General features: G+C 42.5%; 1 protein-coding gene across 1 annotated transcript; it reads right to left on the bottom strand.

Moving 5' to 3' along the window:
- Window positions 1-3601: 3601 nt before the first annotated feature.
- On the bottom strand, window positions 3602-19497 carry NIPA1 (NIPA magnesium transporter 1). Its single transcript, XM_082070280.1, has 5 exons — window positions 19280-19497; window positions 15547-15594; window positions 11589-11679; window positions 10045-10205; window positions 3602-8811 (listed from the first exon to the last, which is right to left on the bottom strand). The coding sequence occupies exons 1-5, from the start codon at window positions 19437-19439 to the stop codon at window positions 8300-8302; spliced, it is 972 nt and encodes a 323-aa protein (XP_081926406.1). The 5' UTR covers window positions 19440-19497; the 3' UTR covers window positions 3602-8299.
- Window positions 19498-20770: the final 1273 nt, after the last annotated feature.

The raw sequence follows: 20770 nt of genomic DNA, 5'->3' as shown, positions 1-20770 counted from the left end.
AAATGGTGGTAACCTGGCTAACCTAACCCGTTTTTGTAGCGTAACTCAGCAGAACAAGCCATCTTTGTGCTCAGTGAATTTCACAAGAGAGGTCAGCTATTGTAGGTACTTTTGCAAGGCCATGGACAAGATTTTTCAGGGCATAGTATCTACTACGTGTATAAACATCTCGTAAGGTTTTAACAAGGACAAAGAGCAATAATGCCACCTCATAGATGCCTGGGGTTTACAGGTAATCCAGTTTGTGTTGCACACCGACTGACCCTCGTGCAGTCACTTCCAACCACGTACATGCAGTGAAAGGGTTGTGTTGAAAGCCACCATACGCCAGCTGCCCAGAACTGCTCTTTGGTATGCGGTCCCTGGGCAGAACGGTGCATTTTAAAGCATCCCGCCAGGGTGGGGAATCCAGTGAGGTCTGTACCTGGCAGAAAATTAGTTAGGGAATCAGGCATCTGTAACAGGGTCTCTGGTGGCCAGGTCTCTGCTGCATTTAACAAATACAGGGCAGAACAAAGAAGCTGTGTCTCCAAGTCTACTTCTACACTTGCACTGTCCCATACAAGGGACTTAAGGGACTCTGCTTATGGGTCTTCGAACAAACCTCCGAAAAATCAATGAGATTTCATTTCTTTTGGCACTATCAGATTTTGGTCTTTAACACTCTTTCTATATGAACTGTGTGGGTGAGATACATATGCTCAGGACTGGTTACCATCCCAGACTTTCAACAATAATGGTGGTGTAAATGGAATACTTGTTTTTACCACAATGCTGCCTTAGAGGCCTAACTCTAGAGGTACACAAGAAAAGAACAGGGAGTTGAATTTTGCTGCTAAAAATGTGTTTTCAAAATACATACTTCTCATCCTATTTGCTTAAAAATCAGAGATGCTGCATGTAGAAAGGAAAGCCTCCCTAGTTTTCTGGTCTATCTTTGTACATTACATTAATATCATCAATGCCTTTAAAATAAAATTGCAATGATATACCCAGTAAAGAATCCATGCCAGCCCTTTCCACTGCATACAATATTTTATATTGGAGAGGAGCTAATTTCCTTGTTTAAAAATAACTTTTTAATTTTGACTGGCAGTAATACTGATGCATAGCCTAAAACACAAGCGCCAAGACTGAAACTGTTCTTAACCATAAATTCCATCATTAAAGCAAAACAAAACATAACAAAACCAAAAAGCAACCATGCCTGAAAGTCACGTATTTGGCAGTACCTGATATGAGGAGCTAGGGATTTCAGATGAAGGATTAGATTACAGGGCAGCCACTGTAATTTTTTCAAGTGCTTCCTTGTGCAGGAAGCTCTTGTGACAGTAAGTTAGGCTGGTGACACAGACATCCTTACAGCTGCTGCCACTCTATGCACACCTGACTGTGGAGTAGTAGATCTTGAAATAAAAGCTCTAGCAAGTAGCCAGTGTACAGGAATGCATGAACAGATCATAATAACCCATATGATAACCCATAAGACAGTTTGCAGTGACTCGGGCCCCAAAAAAACTGTCTGCCAGAGAAGCATTCACTTCCCTTGTGAGCAAACTTAAGTACAATGAAGACATTAAGACTACAGCTTGCTGGTAGACACCACTACATGATGACTGGGCCCTGCATATTGCAATTGATCTGTACCCATGAAAGAATCTGCTACTCAGTAAAAGCACTGTTGTGATTTTATTAAAGGGTAATGGAAATAGTTTGGGCTTAGGGCTCAAAATTGGGCTGCACAGCAGCTAAAGGGGTAGGAAAGTGATTCCCCCCTCCCTGTGTGACTGTGTTGGTTTGACTGAAAGTGAGTTGATCTTCTTCACCCAGTTAGAAAGCTTTCTTTTTTTGTAGCTAGTATGGTCATTGTTTGCATTTAGTTTGAGAACAAGAAGATAACACCCCAGGACAGAGTTAAAGTTTTTAATTGTCGTTTTCTGGGAGCCAAGGCCTTCCTGAGCTCTGCCCACAGGTGTGAGGCATCGAGGAAGGGGGCAAAGATGGGGCAGAGCTTGATTGACATCCAGACTGATCAATAAGAGTATTCCATGCCATTAGCATCACGCTTCATCTTTAAGGAGAGTCGCGATCTTCCAGCTAGGAACGGAGCTGGGATGGAGCCAGGACACAGACGTGTTCTGGTTCTGCTCCATTTTGGGGGAGTTCTCTTCAGGACTTCCGTTAATTCAGCCTTTTGCCATCCTGCTGTTTTGTAGAGGCCTCTGGGCCTTTCTGCCTTTGTCTCTTTTCTCTCTCCAGGATCAGCTGTTCAGGACAAGGGTGCTGCTGTCTGGGACTAGTTGCTTGGTGTGGAAGGAGTTTGTGAGGAATTGCATTGACTATCTTTTATTTTATATTGTATTTCCATTATATATATATATTAGTAGTAGTATATTAGTGTTATTTTATTAAACTGTGTTTATCACAATCCACAAGTTTCTCCCTTCCCTTTTGTTTCTCTCCTCTATTTTGGGGTGGGTGGGTGTGCGGGGGGGTGAGTGAGCAGCTATTGTGGTTATATTGCTCACTTGGGTTAAACCTAAGTGGTCAATGGCACAATGGATGGACACCGCTAACAAGTGGGGTCCCTCAGGGGTCCATACTGGGACCAGTACTGTTTAATGTCTTCATCAATGACATAGACAGTGGGATCAAGTGCACCCTCAGCCAGTTTGTGGATGACACCAAGCTGAGTGGTGCAGTTGACACACCTGAGGGAGGGGATGCCATCCAGAGGGACCTGGACAAGCTCAAGAAGACGGCCCATTCAAACCTCATGAGGTTCAACAAGGCCAGGTACCAGGTCCTGCACCTGGATGGGAGCAACCCCCAGTATCAATGTGGGCAGGGGGATGAAGGGATTGAGAGCAGCCCCGCCAAGAAGGACCGAGGGGTACTGGGGATGAAAGACTCGACATGAGCTGGCAATGTGCACTTGCAGCTCAGAAGGCAAATCATATCTTGGGCTGCATCAGAAGGAGCATGGCCAGCAGACTGAGCGAGGTGATTCTGCCCCTCTGCTGTGCTCTGGTGAGACCCCACCTGGAGTCCTGTGTCCAGCTCTGGAGTCCTCAGTACAGGAAAGACATGGACCTGTTGGAGAGGGGCCAGAGGAGCAACAGAAAAATGACTGGAGGGCTAGAACAGCTCTGCTGTGAAGACAGGCTGAGAGAGTTGGGGTTGTTCAGCCTGGAGAAGAGAAGGCTCCAGGGAGACCTTATTGTGGCCTTTCAGTACTTAAAAGAAAAAAATATATAAGAAAGATGGGGACAGACTTCTTAGCAGGGCCTGTTGTCATCATAGAGGCAATGGTTTTAAACTAAAAGAGGGGAGATTCAGGCCAGACATGAGGAAAAAAATTTTACACTGAGGGTGGTGAAACACTGGCCCAGATTTCCCATAGAGGTGGTAGATGCCCTATCCCTGGAGACATTCCAGGCCAGGCTAGATGGGGCTCTGAGCAACCTGATCTAGTTGAAGATGTCCCTGCTCATTGCAGGGGGTTGGACTAGATGGTCTTTGAGGGTCCCTTCCAACCCAAACTATTCCATGATTCTATAAATCACAACAGTGATGAAGAGGAGGAGTCAGGAAACAAGCATTGAGCTAGAAATAAATCATTTATTTTAAAACAATACAGGTTAATAAATAGATTAGTTATCAGAAAACTTAATAAATAGCCTTTTATAATTTACACAAGGCAAATACAACATGCCTATAACTATTTCTTAAAAAGCAAAGTGAGTAAGCTTGACTTGTAAGCCATTAACAAATATATATATATACATTATTTGGAAGCTAATAAAATAAACCATTTTTATGTGATCTGTAGTAACTATATTGCAATAGCATTGAAGCAACCAAACCTGCCACTGTATGTTTGTTGCCATCCACCTTTTCCCCATATCCCATTAGAACTATTTTTTACATTCCAAGAAAAAAAAAAAAAGTTTAAAAAAAAGTTCCACAGTTGAAAAAGATTTGATTTTAAAATACCCCTTTGTGTAATATTTTCCAGTTTGTAGAGTAACTGTCTGGGGGTGAGGGAACACAACAGAAAAACAATAAAAGAAACTTAGCTGTAGCTTAAAAACCCCCGATTTCTTAATCTATAATATTTCAAAACTGCTGTCTGAAACACTTGGGCACTACTAACTGTTGACATGATTGATGCCTAACATCATACACACTAAAATTCTGCAATCACTTTAGCCTGCATTTGGTAGCACCAAAAAATTATTACAAAGGACTAATCTTTGTAAAGAAAAGATAACAGGTAATAGATAAACATTTGATAACATTTGATTTTACAGCAAAATTTCAGCAGTTACACCATCTCAAGAAAATGGAGGAACTGCAGACTCCTTGATGTTTTATATTTATTAAACAAGAAGGTGAGAGTGGTATAACGTGGAAACAACAGCCTGGTTTTAGTACCCCATATTTAATAACTCAAAATCTTTCTTCAAATACAAACCTTCTGTTTTTAAATAAAAAGGAAAGCTAAACCTCAGATTCTGGTATTTCAACAAATAAAATCCAGTGTTTTCATTTTTCAGTGCTAGTTACTCCATAAAAATACCTATTTTCAATATAAACCAAGGTTATTAATAGGAAGTCTCACTTGTCAAACTGTGATATGACAGGCTCTTGTTAATGTTAGTTGCAGCTCACTAATAAATAGGCTCTATTTACACATACAGAGTCCTGGAAAGTCAATACAGCAGATAACTTGTTTAGATATTTTTCTTTTTTACATAAGTATTTAAGGTGTAACAACTTTTTTTTTGGTTGTATCAAAAAGGTTCCTATTCTCCTACTGAACATTTGCGGGATTCTTGTGTTTGACACCTAATAAAGATTGAGACTGATGTGTAAATCCTCCATACACTGAAGGGATAATGATTAAAAAGCTATCTTCAAGTGAGTACCAAGTAAGTAAGTTCGACAAGCAGAACAGAAGCCAGACATCCAGAGTGAAACACCTTTCATGTGGATTGGAATTTAACTCAAATACGTCCCACCACTGTAATGAGTCCACTTTTTGTATGCATAGCCTCTCCCACTTCTACTTTGGAATCAGAACTGATGTCATCTGGCTCATAGCTACCGATAGATGTAATGCAAAGAGAACGTGGAAAGGGCAGACCCATGAGGGACACCAAAGCTCAGGAGGCAACTATGCACACGTGCTCCCTGAGATGATGGAACTCTGATATCTGTCTTATTCAAAGTGCTTACTTGTCAAAGGGGTAAAAAAGGAGGGAATAGCTAAAATTCTACTTCAACAGTGCCTTTTTTTAAATCAGAAGAGCAATGGGACTAAAAAGGGTAGGACGCCTAAAAGTAGGAGGACGTGGGACGGAGGGGAGAAGAATCATACCAACAGTGACAACAGAAAATGCTAATACATTTCTAAAGTTGGAACTGAACCAGATCCCGGTACAGCAGAACTCCAAAGAACACTGCTACATACTGAACAAAGTAGCAAAAATAAAGGTTTCCATTATTTAGCATTCATGATGTAAAAGGCTGCAGATATAAATAATGTGCAAGGCCACAAGAATTTCTTTCACCTTATGTGCTGGCTTTTGACATCTGTGTTTTAAAGAACAAGGTTAACTAGACATCTCTAGAAAGCTCATCACAGATGAAGAGCAGCTGGGGAGAAGAGAAGGAACCTATGCAGACATTTACCAGCTGTAAGGATGGTCAGAGGACCACAGAACGCGGCTGCTACTTTATTCTTACTCTGCATAGTAAGTGCTTATTGAGTAAACTTATGTGTGTCCGGTGCAGAAAATGGCAAGGTTTAGACAGGGCAGGCAAGATATTTTGAATCTAATATTTACTAATAATTTGCATACACATTAACATATGAGGATAGGCACTTTCTAAATAAATAGGAATGACTTTTAAAACAAAACAAGACAAACAAATATGGCTAAAGGAAGTCTAAGATGAGACCACAGTCATTTCCATTCTAACCTAAACATTTTCACAGATGTCTTCAGAGATTAAAGGCTAGTACAAAACCAACATGCAACTCATGAACTGTAAATTTGAATTTTGAAAAGAGAACTTGTCTGCTTCAGAAAATGGCTAACATTGTTTTAAAAACTAGGTCACTCCAGGTCTCCTTACTTATGTACAACTCCAGTTTCAATCAGAAAAAAAGGAAATAATATGACAAAACATAATTGTCTGCTGACAACCAAGTTAGCATCTTCCTATCAGCAATGGACAGAGGTTAGTTTAACCAGCCTTCATAGTCCAATTCCCCTCACCTACAATTCTCAAACTTTCTAGAAGCCATACACAATATTTGAAAATCCATGAAGATGGCTTTTTCTCTGCTAGTGCTATTTTATTTCAGTAAGATACCTGGTTTCTGTGTTTGCCTATAACAATGTGCATTTCTGCCATCTCAGAGCCATTCCCCCCTCAATTTAGAGTTATAAAACAAGCTTCCAAATAACATAGTGGGGCTGTTACTCCCTCAGAATAGTCCTTTCAGAATACTAAATCTTTAGGATTGACTGTTGATGATTATTGCTGCCATCAGAAGGGCTTGTAACATTCCTTTTAAATGAAAATGGAGGCTGAGTTTTAAGGTAACATTAATTCAGGTCAACAAAAAATGTCAACAGAATGGACAGTATTACTCCCCATTAATCAATGTCCTCATTCCTGTCAGCCAGCGACAAACCTACAGTCATGATATCTTGATAAAGTGTCATGAACTTTTTCAAATGCTGTCTTGTAACTGCATTGGGTTTTTTTAATTTGTTTCGAGAGATATTCTGAACTAGAGATGTTGAATTCCACTGTTCCCTTTCATTTTTGTTCTTAAATGGAAACCAACATTCATTACTTTTCAAGCTTTCCTTACCAGTTTTTGACTTGTGATGTTTTAACTACCAATTGTAAGTACAGCATGAAAGTTAACTATTTCTTTCCTATTTCAGTATTCTCTAAATGGTTTAAACCAAGCAGTTCAGAATCATTTCAGTCATAGCTTAAGCTATTTGTATTACTTGACAAAACATTATTGCTGAACTGTTCACACAGGGCAGTAGATTAGTGGATCTGAACGTATATCCCTGTTGGATATCTGCAGCTCAGCTCTCTGAAGGTCTATGCTTTTTCAGTCTTTAACCTCCTTTTCCCATGTTACAAGAGGATCAGACCATCTTTTTTTTGAGCCATGAGAAATCTCACGCTCTTCTCTCTGAATTTTGATTACCTCTTCCCATTAGGACTATAGGTCTTTCAGAAGCTGTCAAGGCATCTAAAAGTTTCAGTTCAGGTTTGTAAATTCTTCCAGAAATGTGTGGCTCCTTCTGGATGCTTTATGTGTTTAGAATTTGAGTACAGTCCAATATTATAGACACTGAAATAGAATTATTAAACTGGTATAGGCCATCTGAAACAAATACATTCACATTTATGCAGTATTTTCGGATTACAAAGGCACTGAAATAGTTCTGAGCTGCTTACAAATAAGCCACCATATAGGCAATGAGTCTGTGCATCATTTCCACATCCTTCACAGTCTCTCTCTGCTCCCAATTAAAAACTCTCAGATGAATGCGGTATGTCTTAATGCACGTAAGTTACAAAGAAAAATGCATACCTGGACACTACCATCAGCTAGTAAGTAATTAGTGAAAGATTTTTAAGGATCCACTGCTCTGTAGAAATAATTCAATTTAAAACTCCCCAGTGTCTTCACCATAGGGCAGACCAAGTTGCTGAGACAGTCACTACAAAGGACAAATCTGCAGTCCGTGGTTCAACCAACATTCATCTCAGAATTCACAGCCTTGGTGGTGAACACATTGCTATATTGATATTAACACATTGTTCCACTCACTTTTTCCCCCCCATATTTTAAAGGTATACATCACTCATGAAAGGTGTCAGATTGAGTGCATTAGAAACTGATGTTCTCTACCTATAGAAACGGTACCTCAGAAGCCACAATACAAACTTTTGCACACAGGTCTGTCAGAATATCTCCAGATCTTTTCTGATGGATTACCTTTTACAGTAAGGAAATACATCGGTCTCTATGCTGACTCAATCAGTGGTTCCAATTAAGGTCATTTATTGTGTGGACTGGGGTACATGGACAACTGTTCCTTTGAAACTGGATGGAGGCCTCCAATTCATTCATGTAGGCCACCAAATCGTCAGAGGGTAACTACCAACCTGAACCATGTTTGAATCAGTGACCTAGAAACGAAAGGCTCTGCATCCTTCCCTGAGCCATCCAGTTTCCCCTCAAAAAAATATTTTAATCTGTCTTCATGTTAGGTTTATTTAAATCACCGATATTGAAGTTGAATTCCTTGAAGACTTGTATAAGAACAATTCCAATAGATACTGTGGTGAAGCCACAAGCCATTCCCAAGAAATCTACCACCCCTACATTACTCCATTCCCTGAAAAGGATGGCTGAGGCCAGCAGGACTAGGGTGGTAAACACAACGTAGTAGATGGCACCAAACACAGAGGAGTCGAAACATTCCAGTGCCTTATTGATGTATCTGAACTGAATGATAATGCTACATCCTAATACTGCCAGAAGTACCAGACAGAGGTACAGAGCCCTTTGACTCGACGGGTTATTGTGAAAGATATCTTGAGCAGCCAGCCCAATGCCTTTTGTGCTGGGAACAGTGAAGCTGCCCAACAGAGAACAAATACTGATGTAAACCATGATATTAGTAGGTCCATGAGCTGGAGCTATCCAGAAGATAAGCAGGAGAAGCATTAGCAGCACTATGCAGAGATAACCCACAAAAACTGGAAAACAAAAAGAAAACAAGATAACAGCAAGGTGAGAACACTTGGTCTTCTAAAGATTTTAGCAGGCAAATCATGTCATAGTTCAGGTATACACCAGGATTAAGGTTTGCTATAGAATATAGATCCAAATCACTGAGCTTTTAGAGATGCTGTGGGCACTGCAACTGATAATGTCATATTCTTTGGGTAAAAAAAAATCGTGTAGTCAAATACACACTTGCACATTTGAACTGGATTTAAGATGGCTTTTTAAATTTTATTCTCTCTTCCATGTGGACTATACTCCTTAAAGCCCTCTATGACAGCAACAGTGATAACATGTCATTAATAACCAGTTGAATAAAGCATGGTGCACGGATCCAGCAAAGAGCTTAAACATAAAGTTAGATCCCATTAAGGTGACCGAGATCAGTAAGGAGAGCTGGAAGAACTGGAAGGCCGTATCATTTACATTACAGCATCAGTACACAGATTAGACTGGTGAAAAACATTTCATGCTTTACAGTTTTATATTTAAAGAAATGTATTTCTGATTCCTTTTGGTCAGACAGAAATGGTACATTTACACTGGGGTATTTGTGGTGGTTTTTTTTGCAAATTTTTTTGATAGCTAACGTTATCATGTTTGAGTTTCTCTCACCTAAAGCAATTACAGGAAATAGCAATAGTTCACAGTTTAGCTCTTCTGCAAGAAAAATAAAAGTGGGTCTGGCATGTATTAGCACATCTCAACAGCATATTTCTACACACCTTTATTTTGCAAAGAAATCTGCTTGGAACTTAGCTGGTATCTAATATAGACTTTTAATAAAAAAACAAATGCAGAATTAAAGAACAAAAGACAATAAAAATTTTTTTGTTTGTATAAAACAACCTAAATTGAGATCCTAGAATTATACCTTTTATCTCTAAGTAGCAAGATACGTTTTTTCATAATTTTAGAAAATTTCAAGTTCAAATGGCCATTGTTCTGAGCTTCCTGTCCAGGATAATGTTTTCAAAAGTATCCACACTTTCCTTTATGCACACATGTATCAATAAATCTGATGAGGTCCAAGTACAGCCAGGCATCGTTTTCCTACACAAAAGCTGTACTGGTTTGCTTCTGTCATGTCATGGTTTCTTCAGAACTAAATTTTCCTGCCTGATGCAAGTGGTAAGTCTATTCCTCCCACATGCTCTTGATCAATCTCTAAAAAATCATTATGAGTTAATAAAAGAAGAAAGTACCTGGATTTGTAAGCTTCTCTTCAAGCTCAGCCTGAGTTGTTACACTCTCGGACTTCGGGGAATGGATGATGAGAACAACAGACCCAGCGCAACTCAGCAAACATCCCAGCTTGCCAAGAATGTTCAGTTTTTCTTTCAGTAAGTAAGAAGCTAAAATGGACCTTTCACAAAGAGGAAGAAAATCATAAGTTTCACTACATCCTGTTAATAATGCTCTGACAGTAATGAACCACATGAATTCCCCTCTTAAAGGAACAGTATCAAATGTTGGTGGATTTTCAACCAAATGTTGGCAGATCCCCAAAATGCATTTCTGACTTATCTTAGGAAAGATTCATCTAGTCTCAGTCTTACTCAATCCTTGATCTCTCATTTCAGGATTAAAAACAACAACAACAAAAACAAGAACAAAAACACACACAAAAAACCCAACCAACCAACCAAACCCCCCACACATCCACAAACAAATCAAACCAAAACAACAACTAAAAAAACAACCCACAAACCAAACCAAACCCACCCCAAAACCCAGCAGCACATCACCCCCCTCCCCAAAAAACATAACCCCCAAACCAGGCATCCGGCACCCCTGAGGCAGATATCTATCCATTAACAATTTAGCTGTCACAAAGCCCCATTTTATAGGTGCTACACAGTCATGAGATAAAAGTGACTTTTGGTTACAAAGATCACAGGGCTCAGCTCAGACATGTAGCTGACCAAGATACACAAAATTATGTGGCCTAGGATAAAATAATAGGTGGTAAGCAGAGCACCATCAGTGTGCTTCATAGTGTATAAAGCTAAAGACAGCCATGGAGCAAATACAAAGCAATCTACACTCTGGAGTAGATGACCAGTGTGCAGACGCACAATTCAACAAAGAACAGTAGGCAACAGAAAAATCTGGAGGGAATTCACAGCTTTGTTTTTAAATAACTGTACTTTTTTCACTGCAGCAGCTTCACAACTGTAGTTTAGCTATTCACAAAACATTTAGTTGCATTTTAAAGTCCTTTTAGGAACACTCACTGCCCTTTTTATTCCCTCTCCTCCCATGAACACGACATTCAAGAAGCTGTGGGCATGCATATGCAAGGGACTCCCTCGCTTCAGGAAATGGGGCCAAATCCAAATAAATGAAAATCAGCATCAATAGACACATGTGGGCTGTGGATAGCAGGGGAGAGAAAGAATGTGAGACAAAAGGAAAGATCTACATGATAAGGGAACTGTGAATAAGAGAAAGGCAGAAGAGTCCAGAATAACCATAGTGAAGGGGGATGGGGGGAAATATAGATGTTTATCTGTTCCAGATCATAGTGACAGTTAAAGCAGAAGATGCTCAGGGATCCTTTCTTCACCACTGCCTTCCTCTCCCACCACTTTGCTGGGGAAAACAGGAATAGGTGACATTATAACACATCGTTAACAGCCATAAGCCTGACATCTTCTGAGTGGACCTCCAGTGATCACTGGAGTCCATCTGGCATTTTATTAAGCAGTAACAGCACTCAGATAAAACAAGAAAAGCAAACTCTTACCCAAATGGAACGCCAAGAGCTCCCAAGGGCGTCACTAGTACAGTTGGGACTGCAGTGTAGGCCAAGAAATTCCCTATTTGACCCAGAGCCACTGCCAAGAGAACCAGAAATAAGCCTTTAAATCCCTTTGTAAAAAGAAGCAATGAAAACTTACCCAATACTGTTTGGGAAAGACTGGAAAACAGATGGTAGAGATTTGCTTAGCTCTGTTAATTTTGCCCTTAAACAAAATGGATGGAATTTTCTATATTTTTAAATTATTTTTTAATACACGATTTATATTTGCCACACAAGAAGATCCAAGGGGCCACAGTATATAATCTCATTTGCAACTTCTCTTAGTTGAATATAAATAAGACTATGAATTACAAGCACTCATTGATTACGCTCAAATATCTCAATATTACACTCAAATATTTTTATATGAGAATGGCTAAAAGTATATATAATCCATGATTTCAGCTTTAGAACATGCATACATGTGGCACAGATGCACTTGGTTATAGTTCTAACAGCAGTGTTACTTTTGCGGGGTAAAATAAGGACAGTACTGAGGAAAGGAATATAGTAACGAAATACTAAGCACATGCATAAAGGCTCTTCAATATACAGTAGACCGCATCAAATTTTCACAACACTATATAACATCAAAAGTCATTCCTGACCACTGTAAAAAGAACAGATCCTTGACAAGTCACAATAACAGCCTCACAATCTTAATTTTTTTCTCTCCCCCAATAAAAACAAATTCCAAAATGCACCACAGTATTGCACATCACAGCTGTGATAAACAGTTCATGTGTTCAAGTTTTCAGTGAAAAAAGAAAAGCTGGATGGTTTTGCAAGTTCTGGCAAGTTTACAATGGGTCAACATGGTGCCTGCATAGTTACAGGGTCTGTGGTAACTGGCAAGAACCTTGAGGCTGAACACAAATTACAAACAGCTCGAATTTCCAGTTGATTTTAAGAGCCATTATCAGCATTTAAAAACATTTTAAGAATCCAAGCTGGTTTTATGCTCAGGCTGGTATTGCACTCGACTATCAAATATCATTAACATCATCCTGTTCTTTGCCTCTGCAAAGCACTGTGCAAACATTAATTAATTTACCAAATTAGCCCACGTTATCAGTAGAGCTGAAGACCTGTGTAACCTGCAGGAAAGGACACAAACAAACTTACAAAACTGCAGAGTGTGGCAAAATTATACTAATTCAATTCACCGGGGCTTTCTCTACGTGGAGGAGTGGGCCAGAGAAGTTAATGAGCAGCATTTCTAGAGCATAAGAGTCAGTGACGGTCTCCTGAATTCCCCTTGCCTCTGGGAACAGGGTAACTCAGCTACCAGCCCCAGGCTTGGTGTTCACCAGACCTGCATGGCGACTTTGACATTATCTTCAAGGCATCTGAAGGCACTGGGGCAGATCTTTCACAGAGGATGGGGCACAGCTGGCATGCTGCGTTTCTGCAGGTTACATACAGTTCCAAGTGACTCTGACAAAACGTTGCTTTTTTGGAGGTCAAGTGCCTTATTTTTCTGCTAGAAGAAGCCTAACAGATGGCATCAACACTGGTCCATAATTAGGTCTCTGAAGCCTCAAACTGCACATATTTGTAAGGCAACTGAACTTATCAGAAGTTTTGAGTATCACCATGGAGTAAAAGTCTCTTACCACCACGAATGACAGACCAGCAATAATTAAGACCAATTAAAAAAAGAATCTCAGTAATTGTCACCATCTACCTGACGCTGAGGACCTTTGCTGCTAACCTAATCCAGTTCTCTCTGGATAGAAATTCCTCTCCATCAATGCTCTAAGTCAAGTCATGGCTTCAGCTCTGGAAGGCACACCAAGCTTCAAGCTTGCTAAAGGAGCACCAATATCCCCAAAATTACTGCAACACAAATCTGGATGAACACTGAGGTGTCTACATTAGCAAGCAGGCCACGAGTAGAACCATGCAGCAAAAGATGTCTGCTCTACACATGTCAGAGGCTTTATTTTGGGCTAACTTCAGCCTGCTCCCACAGACTGAAAGTTTATTTGCAGCTGGTGTGCATTAGGCATGTTCCTAGAGTGCATCTTCCAGCCCAGTTTTATCTTAAAGTCCAGTTCAGGAGCTCCAACACTGCTCCACAATATGAAATAAAACCCAGTCTGGGGAGACAAACAGGAGATTTCACATCACAAGTGCATTCCCCATCTGCAATAAAACATACATGTATCCATTATAAAAACCAGCCACATCTATGCTGCTATCAAAACCTGCACTGAAACCAATTAATTAGGCACTTAGTTTAATGCTCATTGAAATACTTCTACACACGCTGCAATTATTCTTTTGACTTTAAAAAAAAAATCTTTTAGCAGAATCTGTAGCCCTTCAAGTCTTCAGTAATCCAATGGATCCCAAGGTCCCAAAAGAGTTAGGCACTGTTATGCTGAGTCAGCACACCAACCCAGAAATGTTTGTTCACCATCCGAACAAATGTTGTGAAAACATGTTGACAGAGTTCATGCAGGTTTTGTTAGTCATCCTAACTCCAAATACCCTGCCTGAGAAAATTATACCAGCTGTTATAATTTCACCCAGCTAGATGGGGATACTGCTACTTTCTGTGCATCCCATAGGTTCCTCCCTGGCTCTTGCTATTGCTGTTTTGTGATTCTCCTGCAATTCTGAATCTATAACATCCTTAAGATATTCTTTCCTTGGTTCCTTTGTAAACTTACTGAGGCTTGGTTTTGAAATACCTGCACCTAGCTGATGGACAAAAGCCAACTGATACCATTCCCTTCAGCTATTTTGCCTTCATTCAATTCAGTCAGCTCTTTTAAGCATGAAATTGTTTTCTCTGATTTGCCAAGATAAACTCCTGTAATAAAACCTCTCTTATTTTAACTCCTTCTGCTCAGAGATTCAAGATGGGGGCCGTGATCAATGCATGGATTTATTGCTACTTAGGCAGTATTGTTCCTGGCAGAGGAGGAAGCTGATAAAAAGCTACTTAAAATCAGGTTAAATTAGCTGAGGACTTTATTCTGAATCTCCATTGGTTCCTACACTTTCCCTGAACTTTGTCCTTCAGGAGATCTCTGAGTTTCCGTTCCTTTTGCATAGCTTGAAGACATTAAAAAGAAAGGCTTACCTTTTTGCCACAAAACAAGAGGCGCAATCGGACTCATATACTTCTCAGAAACACCATTAGAACATTTCCAGATAATTCACAAAAGGCTGAGTTAGAGTCCAAAAGTGAGGTATGATTTTAAGCTCATGGGTAGAACTAGGGCTGAACTGCAAGAGCAGAAAGCAAGCTGCTCCCCATGCTCTGGATTCACATCGGAGAGTGAACTTAGCCTGAGCAGAGTTTACAAAGATACTAAGAGTGGAATTACACTGATTTCATATCAGCACCACACAAGGCTTCACATTAATCTTGTAGATTAAAAGCAAAAGTGAAACTGTATCTGTCAAACTAGAAATCAAAAAGGATTTTTTCTTTTTCAGTTGAGGCTGGCTAAGTGCTTTCTGATCTAAAAAAATAACATGTGCTCAATGAGCCCTTTTGTGCAGAGCGACAATTTCTTATTCAGCTTTGGCTTTTATTAACAGCTAAGTGGATCAGTGCAACCCAGAGACACAAACTGCGCAGGAACCGGAGTCAGAGCACCATGTGGCTGCCAACAGCTGCAAGTACCAAAAAATTTGGAAATCTGGAAAGATTTCGGGACTGCCCCAGCTCTTTGCTTTCTCAGACACCATCAGACACAGTAGCCAAGAGTGAGAGTTTACTAAAGGCAGGATACTTCAGAGGGATGGAAACTTCATGACAAGTGAGTGTAAGATTCAAGATGAGAACCCAGTTTTCCTGATGTCTCATTTCACCATCTAACCACAATGTCTCCCTTAAAAATAAAACAAACACAAAAAAACCAACACCTTTTGAGATACTTACTTGCAATAGTGCCGGACCACCATACTATATCTGTTAAGTACGAAGTACCTGGAAAATAAAGTATAAGGAGACTTATTAGAAAAATATGAAATTGCAAAATTGGAACTATGAAATAGAATAATGTCAACAGTCTCAATTGTTAAGGACCATGTTGACCCCGTTCTTCAAGGCAACTGAATGGGAGTAAAACAAGAGAGGGGGTGCTTGGATTTGACCTAAGTGTCCAAGTTGGACTTTCTTAAGACAACATGTTAGTCAAAAGTTCTGGTTTCCAGTGAAGTACTTATGCATCACTGACACAGTATAATTATACTTAGAGGAGCATCCAGAATGTCACCAAATGCTTCACAGGGTGCCATTGAAACATACATTTCAATGTTTCTAATGCCACATTAGAAATGCTACTATGAGAATGGGAAACCTATGGAAGAAAAACATTATTTGGATCAGTTAGTTTGGTAATATAGCCTCAATGAAATTGCATTGGAGAAATTGTAGCAGAGAAATGGTTTTCGAATGCAGTTTTGGTGGTGTCGTAGTGTGGACTGATCCTCCTGCATTTGAACATTGGAAAATGCTATGATTGAAGCCTCTGAGTTCCTGACATACTTCCATGGTTCAAACTGAGGACTGAAAACTATGGATTGTACCTTAGTGTCTCCCAAGCTCAAGGATGATTATGTTAATCATCAGATTACAGGCTCTTGCCTTGTGATGTGCCAGGTGAGCTTGTGTACCACATTTTATAAGTTTTTCTTTTGTAGAACAGCGTGGCTAACGACCACTTACTAAACTAAAACCTGGCAACCACTGACCACGTCCTCAGCGTCATGTTACGCTCCTATGTTCTGCTCTGCATTTATTTGGGAAGATGCTCTCTTGAGAGATGCTGGAGCAATAGGGAATATTGTACCTACTCTGAAATCCCAAATGAAAGAAAAACAGTCATCTATAACTCTGGAGACGTATAAAATATGAAATGCTTGGAAAAAACACTATATAATTGAAATTAGATGGAAAATGACTAATGAAAATGGCCAGCTTTAGAGTGGGTGTAATAATTTTTCAGACTTTTGTTATTGCATATAAAATAAAAACACTGTTGGGGGCACAAATTATAGAAAATATTGACTCAAATAACTTTGCAAAATATTTGTCACCCGCTGCTGTTTCTAACAAAGCAACAATTGCTAATTGCATTGATACTATATTATTGATTTAACAGAGAAGATAGAAGTGCCTCCTTGTTAATTATACAACACCTACTGAAGCCAGTGGAAAAAAGACATCATCTGACACGGATGATCTCGGACTTCCAGCTCCGACTGCTAGATTCAAGGCAGAATTGCACTGCTTCACAACACCTCGAATCCTACATTCAGTTTTGGGCCCCTCACTACAGGAAAGACACCGAGGTGCTGGAGAGAGTGCAGAGAAGGGCAACGAAGCTGGTGAGGGGTCTGGAGCACAAGTCTGATGAGGAGCAGCTGCGGGAACTGGGGCTGTTCAGCCTGGAGAAAAGGAGGCTGAGGGGAGACCTTAATGCTCTCTGCAACCACCTGAAAGGAGGTTGTAACATGGAGGGTGTTGGTCTCTTCTCCCAAGTAACAAGTGATAGGACAAGAAGAAATGGCCTCAAGTTGCACCAGGGAAAGTTTAGATTGGATATTAGGAAAAACTTCTTCATGGCTGCCGGGCATTGGAGCAAGCTGCCCAGGGAAGTGGTTGAGTCACCATCCCTGCAGGTATTTAGAAGACACATGGAGGAGTTTCTTGGGGACATGGTTTAGTGGTGGACTTGGCAGTGTTGTGTTATCAGTTGGACTTGATGATCTTAAAGGTCTTTTCCAACCAAACCGATTCTGTGATTAATGAAAGAGAACCAAGGGTATTTGCCTGGATGTCTCCACACTGAGCAAGGCAATAGGAAATACTACAAATTGCTCAGCAAGATAACACAAATAAACATCAGTAATATCAAAACAGGATGCTTTGCAGCTGCCAGCGCTGAGAAGGCAGGCACAGACCCACCACCCACTTAACCCAGTGCTCCACCAAAAGCTCTTCAGGAGTAACCAGACCCACCTATACTGCAGAAGGCAAACTTCCTTCAGCTGCCTTGGGATAGAAAATCATTTCCTTGTCTCGCATTTTCTCATTGTTTCCCTTACAAAAAAGATTTGTATTTATGATGCAAACGTGATCTCTCTGTGGACAATAAAAATGGATTACAGCCATCTTGGAGGGAAAGGGAGACTATGCTTGCAAAACAGTACTTTGTCTGAGGCCCTTAACTGTAACAGTCATTGCAGAAAATGCAAAATAAACTTGTTAGATCAGGCTGCCAGCTGGTAGTAACACAATTGCAAGCTTGCTCTGCCACACTGCATCCATCCTGAACACGCTAGATGCAGCAGGCACTGGAAATGTACTGCTGCTTTAACACTAATCATCTCAAATACATGTATTTGTATATATGTATTTACACACACATACATATGTAGAGAAAATACCTAGAATGTCCTGGTCGCTAAAAAGGATTTTTCATAAGAAAGGGTTCCGAGAAACTCTGCTCACACATGCACAGACACCATCATCACTAAAACAAATCACTATTGACCATAGAAATACAATAAAAAGGTCTCGTGCTACCTGCATTTACAACTTTCTCCTCACATAAAAGCATAATATTAGTAAATATATTGCATTTTTCCATATTGAAAGCATCAAGATGCAACTAGCAAATGCTAATCAGAAGCGACGTGTTTTGGGGAGTTCCAGTTTCAGAATAAAACACAGATATTCACACTCTGTGAATTTATGGCTTTGCTTTGGCTAAACTGTCTAGGCAGCACAGTCAGTTCCTGAACATGCTCACAGGAGAAAACAATGAGGTATGGGATTTCAATATGAAAAATAAAGAAGTGATTTCATGTTACTGGTGCGCCTTCTCTACAAAAGGAAATCACCACGTGACTAATGTAACTTGTGGTGTGTGTGCATGGAAGAGCTCGAATGTACAAGGGAAGAGATGGGCTGGTGCTGTTCATGGCATGGAACTCTCCGAGCCAGAGAAACAGGTAGAAAAGTCCCACAGGTACGCAAAAATACCGCAAGAGAAACCTATGCGCACACGCACGCACACACGCGTCCCTGGTGCTGTATCACAGCGTGACAGAGACAGTGAGCAGGCCAGGCATCGGGAAGCTGTTGCTGAGGTCTCCGTTAATGTTCCGCCGGTGCTCTCCACCTGCCGTCTCTTCGGCAATTTATCACATACATCCCTTACGCCACGGTCCAGTGATCGATCTCTGATGTCAAACACACTTCAGGTGACAAACTAAGGCGTGTTCCCCCGGTCTAACCGCCTGGAAGGCGTCCCCTGTTCCAGGCGACACCGTCACCCCCCCGGGCAGAGGCTTTGTCCTCCGCGCACCCCCCCGGGCTGCGCCCCACGGCACCCCCATCCCCCCGTGCCGGCCGCCGCCGCAGCGCGGAGCAGCCGCGGCCTTTCCGCGGGGTTTGCGCGGGAGTAAAGGAAGGGAGCGACTCCGTGGGAAGCCGGGCTGCTCCCGGGGCGGGGAGACCCGTCCCGCACGGTGCTGGGGGCGATGCTCCGGAGACCCGGGAGGCTCCCGGGGAGAGACGGCGGTGCTGGGGGGAGAGGGAGCCTGGGAAGGCCCTGGCGGGGGAGCTCTCCCGCCCGCCGCCACCGCAGCGCCGGGGCCCCTACCTCGCCCGCGGGCCCGCACGATCCCCTTCTTCTGCAGGACGAAGGTGGAGCCGTTCACCAGGCTGGAGACCACGGCCACGCTCAAGCCCAGCGACACGGCGGCGGGGCCGGGGCTCTGCGCTGCCCCCTCGCCCGCTGCCGCACCGACCGCCATCCGCATCGTCCCGCCGAGAGCTGCTGGCACGGCGGCTGCCCGGGCCCAGCGCACCCGGCAGCGGCTCTGCGCCGGGACCGGGACCCGCCCTGCGCTGCGCCGCGCTGCGCGACCCGCCCCGGCGGGGGCGGCTCCGGGCGGGCACCGGCGGCAGCCGCGGCTCCTGGCGCCCGTCCCGCGCGGGGACGGCAGCAGGATGACGTCATGGCATTTCTCCCCGAGCGCCGCTCTGACGTCACGGCTTTGTGCCACCCTCCTCCGCGCTGGCACCGTGCAGGGCGAGGCGGCACCGGGCGGAGAGCTGCCCTGCCGGCCCCAGGGCCGCTGCTGGAGGCTTGCAGCGTTTTGGGGCGCGGGTGCCGGGGTCCCCGGCGTGGGGAAACACGGACCTGAAGCTGCGGTCCCCGCGGGAAGGAGCTGGGAGCGTCCGTGGGCACGGGCGTGCAGGAGGATGTGCAGAGGGTTGCGGGAGGAGAGAGGGATGCGGGGGGACAGAAAGGCGTGGGAAGGTGTGCAGGGATGTGGGAAGATGTGCAGAAGGACATGGTCTGCAGGACAGAGGGAGCCCCGCTGGGCCAGGGTTTCTGCTGTGGGAGCAGCGCTGCTTCCCAGTGCTCTCACTTTTCCTTTGGCTTTTTAAAATTTGTGTTAGCTCCCCAGTCCGGCCGAGAGCACAGTGCACTGCAGCAGCAGGGCAGGGGTGAGCTGAAGGCCAGGTAGGGACTCAAGGTTGCCACTGCAGCCCCACTTGTGACCTGGAGCTGTGGCTCGATTCACTGTGCCACCAGCTGGGTCAATGTGCTGGGCAGAGAAGGAGAATCAGCAAGTGAGCACGTGGCTACAGACTGGGAAAGCTTGGCCACTGCCAGGGGTTGTGCAGATTGCCTGAAAACTGTGGGATCCATATCACTCTGGTTTCATCCACAGTAAAGCCCAGAATCTGCATTTATTTCCAGGAAAAAAAATTTACTCCTTCTTAATGGCACAGAGCAAGGTCATGTTCTCCAAATCACAAGTCTCCCAGCCCTTCTCAGGTGTCATTCAGCAATGCTGAGGTTCTGGGAGAGGAGGACAGAAGTCATCTAGTCCTCACACAAAAGGGCTGGAGATCCCTCTGGCAGTAATACCCCCCAGGTGATCACGGGGCCACAGATCTCTCTTTGAGAGAATTTGGTCTCTCAAAGCGAGAAGTGCTGCGCGGAAGGCAATCCTCCATGCTAGGCAGAAATATTTTGTAGCATGTATTTCATTGCAGTTCTTACCATTCCCAGATACACACTGAAGTAAATCAATCCATAAATGGATTACCATGGCAATATCCAGTGAAGAAAATGGGA

The sequence above is a fragment of the Streptopelia decaocto genome (genome assembly GCF_964273445.1).
Source record: "Streptopelia decaocto genome assembly, chromosome: 1".
Lineage (NCBI taxonomy): Eukaryota > Metazoa > Chordata > Aves > Columbiformes > Columbidae > Streptopelia > Streptopelia decaocto.
This window is presented reverse-complemented; position numbering and strand designations above follow the sequence as displayed.

What these genes read in the sequence shown, in the direction of transcription:
- NIPA1 (XM_082070280.1), bottom strand. Translation starts at nt 19,439, where the DNA reads ATGCGGATGGCGGTCGGTGCGGCAGCGGGCGAGGGGGCAGCGCAGAGC. An exon ending in CGTGCGGGCCCGCGGGCGAG is followed by an intron (nt 15,595 to 19,279) that starts GTAGGGGCCCCG and finishes TTTATTTTCCAG; the next exon opens with GTACTTCGTACTTAACAGAT. An exon ending in AGAGAAGCTTACAAATCCAG is followed by an intron (nt 8,812 to 10,044) that starts GTACTTTCTTCT and finishes TTTGTTTTCCAG; the next exon opens with TTTTTGTGGGTTATCTCTGC.